Here is a 7,500-nt window from a genome sequence, read left to right on the forward strand (position 1 = left end):
CTCCATTATTTCGCTACGTGTGTGTGTCCGTGTGGGGGGGCTGTCTGTGTGAGGGGGTGTATGTGTGTGTGTGGGTTGTGTGTGTATGTGTGTGTGTGTGTGTGTGTGTGTGTGTGTGTGTTATATCGCTCTCTCTCCTCCTTCTCCAGACGTTCATCTTTACAGACACGGAGGATGAAGACATCACCTCCAGAGGTAGGTCTTCAGCTCCACCAATCACAAGCAAGGAGAGACTTGTTGTATTAACAGTTGTAATGATGAATAGCGATAGTTGTTTATTAGACAACAGTTCCAGTTTTAATCTCATTTAAGTCTCATGTCAGAGTGTAAAATGAACACATTGATAGGTGCTCTGACTGAAATTCTATTTTACATACAGGTTACAATGTGATTGTGACAGATTGTCCGTCGGACCACAGTCACCAGGCTCTGTCCTGTAAGATGTCTGCTGAATATGACCACTTCATGGCCTCCGATAAGAAGTGAGTGACCAGCCCAACCTAGACAGAGAGAAACACATAGACTATCACTTTACAGGGCACAGATAGTCTATCACTTTACAGGACATAGATAGACTATCACTTTACAGATAGACTATCACTTTACAGGACATAGATAGACTATCACTTTACAGGACACAGACAGACTATCACTTTACAGGACATAGATATACTATCACTTTACAGGACGTAGAGAGACTATCACTTTACAGGGCACAGATAGACTATCACTTTACAGGACATAGAGAGACTATCACTTTACAGGGCATAGATAGACTATCAATTTACAGGACATAGAGAGACTATCACTTTACCGAACACAGAGAGACTATCACGGACATAGATATACTATCACTTTACAGGACATAGATAGACTATCACTTTACAGGACATAGATATACTATCACTTTACAGGACATAGATATACTATCACTTTACAGGACATAGATAGACTATCACTTTACAGGACATAGATATACTATCACTTTACAGTACATAGATAGACTATCACTTTACAGGACATAGAGAGACTATCACTTTACAGGACATAGAGAGACTATCACTTTACAGGACATAGAGAGACTATCACTTTACAGGACGTAGATAGACTTTCACTTTACAGGATATAGAGAGACTATCACTTTACAGGACATAGAGAGACTATCACTTTACAGGACATAGAGAGATTATCACTTTACAGGACATAGAGAGACTATCACTTTACAGGACGTAGATAGACTTTCACTTTACAGGATATAGAGAGACAATCACTTTACAGGACATAGAGAGACTATCACTTTACAGGACATAGAGAGACTATCACTTTACAGGACATAGAGAGACTATCACTTTACAGGACATAGAGAGACGATCACTTTACAGGACGTAGATAGACTTTCACTTTACAGGATATAGAGAGACTATCACTTTACAGGACATAGAGAGACTATCATTTTACAGGACATAGAGAGACTATCACTTTACAGGACATAGAGAGACTATCACTTTACAGGACATAGAGAGACGATCACTTTACAGGACGTAGATAGACTTTCACTTTACAGGATATAGAGAGACTATCACTTTACAGGACACAGAGAGACTATCATTTTACAGGACACAGAGAGACTATCACTTTACAGGACATAGAGAGACTATCACTTTACAGGACATAGAGATCGCGTTAAAAAGTAGAAGTTGTAAAGTCCCAGACATTTTTATGAACATTTTGTACGAAACTGTAGGGTTTGACTTCAAGCCTGATAGAAGAAAGGGCAGAGACAAGGTCCCAGTGTTTAGTTTGGAATCAAGCCTTGGTTGTAATTAGAACAGAGGAAAGGGATCAACCGTTCACTTCAGTTTGGAACCGATTCCTGTGTTGTCCCCTCTCCTTCCAGGTGGCTGTGTCATGTTGACGATGATAACTACGTGAATCCTGGAGCTCTTCTCTCCCTGCTCTCAGCCTTCCCCCAAGGCGGTGATGTCTACGTGGGCAAGCCCAGCCTCGACCACCCCATCAAGGCCCATGAACTACTGGAGGGCAACAAGACAGTACGCTCCCACCATGCACTGCATAGAGCCGAAAGCTATATTCCAATGAATAATACAATGCTTTGTTCTAGTGGTATGTTAAAGATACGTTTGAGAACTTTGGGGCCTACTAAGTAGTCTCTAAACCTCCCACTACTAAGTAGTCTCTAAACCTCCCACTACTAAGTAGTCTCTAAACCTCCCACTACTAAGTAGTCTCTAAACCTCCCACTACTAAGTAGTGTCTAAACCTCCCACTACTAAGTAGTCTCTAAACCTCCCACTACTAAGTAGTCTCTAAACCTCCCACTACTAAGTAGTCTCTAAACCTCCCACTACTAAGTAGTCTCTAAACCTCCCACTACTAAGTAGTCTCTAAACCTCCCACTACTAAGTAGTCTCTAAACCTCCCACTACTAAGTAGTCTCTAAACCTCCCACTACTAAGTAGTCTCTAAACCTCCCACTACTAAGTAGTCTCTAAACCTCCCACTACTAAGTAGTCTCTAAACCTCCCACTACTAAGTAGTCTCTAAACCTCCCACTACTAAGTAGTCTCTAAACCTCCCACTACTAAGTAGTCTCTAAACCTCCCACTACTAAGTAGTCTCTAAACCTCCCACTTTGGGCTGGATGTGTCAATGTGTAGTTCATACATGCACAATGTATGACCAAAATGACTGTCTTACGTCAATTAGTCACAAAATCCCCTAGTTTTAAAAATTTCACTAAACACAACCCTAACCCACGTGGTCCAGCCCTCTAGTATTTTGTGTTCCAGCCAATGAGCTTCAGCTAGCAAGATGCACACCCAGCAGAGCGAGAGAGAGACCAAATCTGCACATATGAGCCGTAGTTCGCACATTTTCAGGGGACCCCTTTTGGCTTATGGACACTACTTTCAGAACTACTGGCTGAAAAGTACCGGAGAATCTCTTTAAGTAGTATGTTACTGTGGCCATTGGAATATGTCTTTATGTCTCCCTTCCTGAGGGGGTCACTGATATATTTGACCGTTTGATGCCAAGATGGTTGCCATGGGAATTCTCAACCTCAAACAGAGTTGGCCAAGCACTATAAATTATTCAAGTCATTCCACATCTCTCCTCTTTCAATTCACTTCTCATCAGGAATGGAAGGATGGAAGGATGAAGGGATGATTGTAGATCTATCCATTCATGGGGTTTTAGTCACTGTGGAGTGTTTTTCTAACCAGAGGGTTGATTGGTGATTGGCATGTTATTGGTTATTGATCTAAGAACCATGTCATCAAGTGGACGTGTCAAAGACACCCCAGGGGATAGGCTGGATCGGTCGATTCGATTGGTTTAGAAACAGACATGCTCACACTAGATACACGTGTGCCTTGTATGTGTGTGAGTAAGTGTGTGTATCATTTACAGTAGAATGAATGACTGTATTGAGCCCAAGTGTATCTTGGTTCCTGAGAGTCTCTCTCTCTCTCTCTCTCTCTCTCTCTCTCTCTCTCTCTCTCTCTCTCTCTCTCTCTTCTCCTCCTCCTCCTCCTCCGCCTCCTCCCTGGTTAGAGAGTAGATTTAGCGTTGACAGTAGGACAGGCTTCAGACTCCCTAGAGAAAGGGAACACAAGGTCAGAGGAGATGAGGATGAGAGGAGGGGAGGAGAGGGGGACTCCAGAGAGGGAGGAGGAGAGGACCTTGGGAGAATGTTGATACACATACCTGTTGTGATTTACACTGCTGTCACGGCAACCGATACAAATCAAATCAAATGTTATTTGTCACATGCTCCGAATACAACAGGTGTAGTAGACCTTACAGTGAAATGTTGAATACAACAGGTGTAGTAGACCTTTCAGTGAAATGCTGAATACAACAGGTGTAGTAGACCTTTCAGTGAAATGCTGAATACAACAGGTGTAGTAGACCTTTCAGTGAAATGCTGAATACAACAGGTGTAGTAGACCTTTCAGTGAAATGCTGAATTCAACAGGTGTAGTAGACCTTACCGTGAAATGCTGAATACAACAGGTGTAGTAGACCTTACAGTGAAATGCTGAATACAACAGGTGTAGTAGACCTTTCAGTGAAATGCTGAATACAACAGGTGTAGTAGACCTTTCAGTGAAATGCTGAATACAACAGGTGTAGTAGACCTTACCGTGAAATGCTGAATACAACAGGTGTAGTAGACCTTTCAGTGAAATGCTGAATACAACAGGTGTAGTAGACCTTTCAGTGAAATGCTGAATACAACAGGTGTAGTAGACCTTACTGTGAAATGCTGAATACAACAGGTGTAGTAGACCTTTCAGTGAAATGCTTACTTACAAGCCCCTAACCACCAACAATGCAGTTTTAAGAAAAATACCTACAAACAGAAAGAGAGAAAAGTAACAAATAATTAGAGCAGCATTAAAATAGCAGTAGCGAGGCTATATACAGGGGGTACTGGCACAGGGTCAATGTGCGGGGGCACCGGTTAGTCGAGGTAATTGAGGTAATATGAATATGTAGATAGAGTTATTGAAGTGGCTATGCATAGGTAATAACAGAGAGTAGCAGCAGAGCAAAAGAGGAGGGGAGGGGGGGGGGGGGGGGGGGGGGGCTGGCAGTGGTGTGGAGAGGGGAGGGGGGGAATTGCACATAGTCTGGGTAGCCAGTTGATTAGATGTTCAGGAGTCTTATGGTTTGGCGGTAGAAGCTGTTTAGAAGCCTCTTGGACCTAGACTTGGCGCTCCGGTACTGCTTACCGTGCGGTAGCAGAGAGAACAGTCTATGACTTGGGTGGCTGGAGTCTTTGACAATTTTTAGGGCCTTCCTCTGACACTGCCTGGTATAGAGGTCCTGGGTGGCAGGAAGGTTGGCCCTGGTGATGTACTGGATCGTACGGCAACTGCTCGGAGATCGAGCAGTTGCCGTACCAGGCAGTGATGCAACCAGCCAGGGTGCTCTCGATGGTGCAGCTGTAGAACCTTTTGAGGATCTGCCAAATCTTTTCGGTCTCCTGAGGGGGAATAGGTTTTGTCGTGCCCTCTTCTGGTGTGCTTGAACCATGTTAGTTTGTTGGTGATGTGGACACCAAGAAATTTGAATCTCTCAAGCTGCTCCACTACAGCCTCGTCGATGAGATACACAACAACTCTGCCCACCATCTGATTTTCATGACAAATACCAGACAAATAACAGATATATTGTCCGCTTTACAAATGCTACACAAATATAAACATGCACGATCTCCTTGCTAATCACTTACAAGACAAATAGCATACAAAATACAGTGCCTTGCGAAAGTATTCGGCCCCCTTGAACTTTGCGACCTTTTGCCACATTTCAGGCTTCAAACATAAAGATATAAAACTGTATTTTTTTGTGAAGAATCAACAACAAGTGGGACACAATCATGAAGTGGAACGACATTTATTGGATATTGCAAACTTTTTTAACAAATCAAAAACTGAAAAATTGGGCGTGCAAAATTATTCAGCACCATTTACTTTCAGTGCAGCAAACTCTCTCCAGAAGTTCAGTGAGGATCTCTGAATGAACAAATGTTGACCTAAATGACTAATGATGATAAATACAATCCACCTGTGTGTAATCAAGTCTCTGTATAAATGCACCTGCACTGTGATAGTCTCAGAGGTCCGTCAAAAGCGCAGAGAGCATCATGAAGAACAAGGAACACACCAGGCAGGTCCGAGATACTGTTGTGAAGAAGTTTAAAGCCGGATTTGGATACAAAAAGATTTCCCAAGCTTTAAACAGCCCAAGGAGCACTGTGCAAGCGATAATATTGAAATGGAAGGAGTATTTAGACCACTGCAAATCTACCAAGACCTGGCCGTCCCTCTAAACTTTCAGCTCATACAAGGAGAAGACTGATCAGAGATGCAGCCAAGAGGCCCATGATCACTCTGGATGAACTGCAGAGATCTACAGCTGAGGTGGGAGACTCTGTCCATAGGACAACAATCAGTCGTATATTGCACAAATCTGGCCTTTATGGAAGAGTGGCAAGAAGAAAGCCATTTCTTAAAGATATCCATAAAAAGTGTAGTTTAAAGTTTGCCACAAGCCACCTGGGAGACACACCAAACATGTGGAAGAAGGTGCTCTGGTCAGATGAAACCAAAATTGAACTTTTTGGCAACAATGCAAAACGTTATGTTTGGCGTAAAAGCAACACAGCTGAACACACCATCCCCACTGTCAAACATGCTGGTGGCAGCATCATGGTTTGGGCCTGCTTTTCTTCAGCAGGGACAGGGAAGATGGTTAAAATTGATGGGAAGATGGATGGAGCCAAATACAGGACCATTCTGGAGGAAAACCTGATGGAGTCTGCAAAAGACCTGAGACTGGGACGGAGATTTGTCTTCCAACAAGACAATGATCCAAAACATAAAGCAAAATCTACAATGGAATGGTTCAAAAATAAACATATCCAGGTGTTAGAATGGCCAAGTCAAAGTCCAGACCTGAATCCAATCGAGAATCTGTGGAAAGAACTGAAAACTGCTGTTCACAAATGCTCTCCATCCAACCTCACTGAGCTCGAGCTGTTTTGCAAGGAGGAATGGGAAAAAATGTCAGTCTCTCGATGTGCAAAACTGATAGAGACATACCCCAAGCGACTTACAGCTGTAATCGCAGCAAAAGGTGGCGCTACAAAGTATTAACTTAAGGGGGCTGAATAATTTTGCACGCCCAATTTTTCAGTTTTTGATTTGTTAAAAAAGTTTGAAATATCCAATAAATGTCGTTCCACTTCATGATTGTGTCCCACTTGTTGTTGATTCTTCACAAAAAAATACAGTTTTATATCTTTATGTTTGAAGCCTGAAATGTGGCAAAAGGTCGCAAAGTTCAAGGGGGCCGAATACTTTCGCAAGGCACTGTATGTCACTTTTATAAATGCTTAAAAGTAGCATATGCCAGACTCATAGCAAAGTGAGTCAGAGAGAACTGAAAAAGTCTCTCGTTGTAAGTACATCACAGAATATGCTGAGTTTGAGGGAAACTGAGGACACAGAGAGAGTTGTATCATCGTTTTGAGGGAAACTGAGGACACAGAGAGAGTTGTATCATCGTTTTGAGGGAAACTGAGGACACAGAGAGAGTTGTATCATCGTTTTGAGGGAAACTGAGGACACAGAGAGAGTTGTATCATCGTTTTGAGGGAAACTGAGGACAAAGAGTGAGTTGTATCATCGTTTTGAGGGAAACTGAGAACACAGAGAGAGTTGTATCATCGTTTTGAGGGAAACTGAGGACACAGAGAGAGTTGTATCATCGTTTTGAGGGAAACTGAGGACACAGAGAGAGTTGTGTCATCGTTTTGAGGGAAACTGAGGACACAGAGAGAGTTGTGTCATCGTTTTGAGGGAAACTGAGGACACAGAGAGAGTTGTATCATCGTTTTGAGGGAAACTGAAGACACAGAGAGAGTTGTATCATCGTTTTGAGGGAAACTGAGGACACAGAGAGAGT

The 7,500-nt window shown here is 42.7% G+C and overlaps 1 protein-coding gene across 1 annotated transcript in view; it reads left to right on the forward strand.

Moving 5' to 3' along the window:
• Window positions 1-7,500, forward strand: part of LOC139402034 (beta-1,3-N-acetylglucosaminyltransferase manic fringe-like) — a 20,406-nt gene that overhangs the window by 9,618 nt on the left and 3,288 nt on the right. Inside the window, exons 2-4 of the mRNA XM_071146084.1 lie at window positions 150-195; window positions 380-482; window positions 1,898-2,051. Coding sequence (XP_071002185.1) covers window positions 150-195; window positions 380-482; window positions 1,898-2,051 — 303 coding nt within the window. The remainder of the gene's footprint in view (window positions 1-149; window positions 196-379; window positions 483-1,897; window positions 2,052-7,500) is intronic.

The sequence above is a fragment of the Oncorhynchus clarkii genome, unplaced genomic scaffold, assembly GCF_045791955.1.
Source record: "Oncorhynchus clarkii lewisi isolate Uvic-CL-2024 unplaced genomic scaffold, UVic_Ocla_1.0 unplaced_contig_5055_pilon_pilon, whole genome shotgun sequence".
Taxonomy (NCBI): Eukaryota; Metazoa; Chordata; class Actinopteri; order Salmoniformes; family Salmonidae; genus Oncorhynchus; species Oncorhynchus clarkii.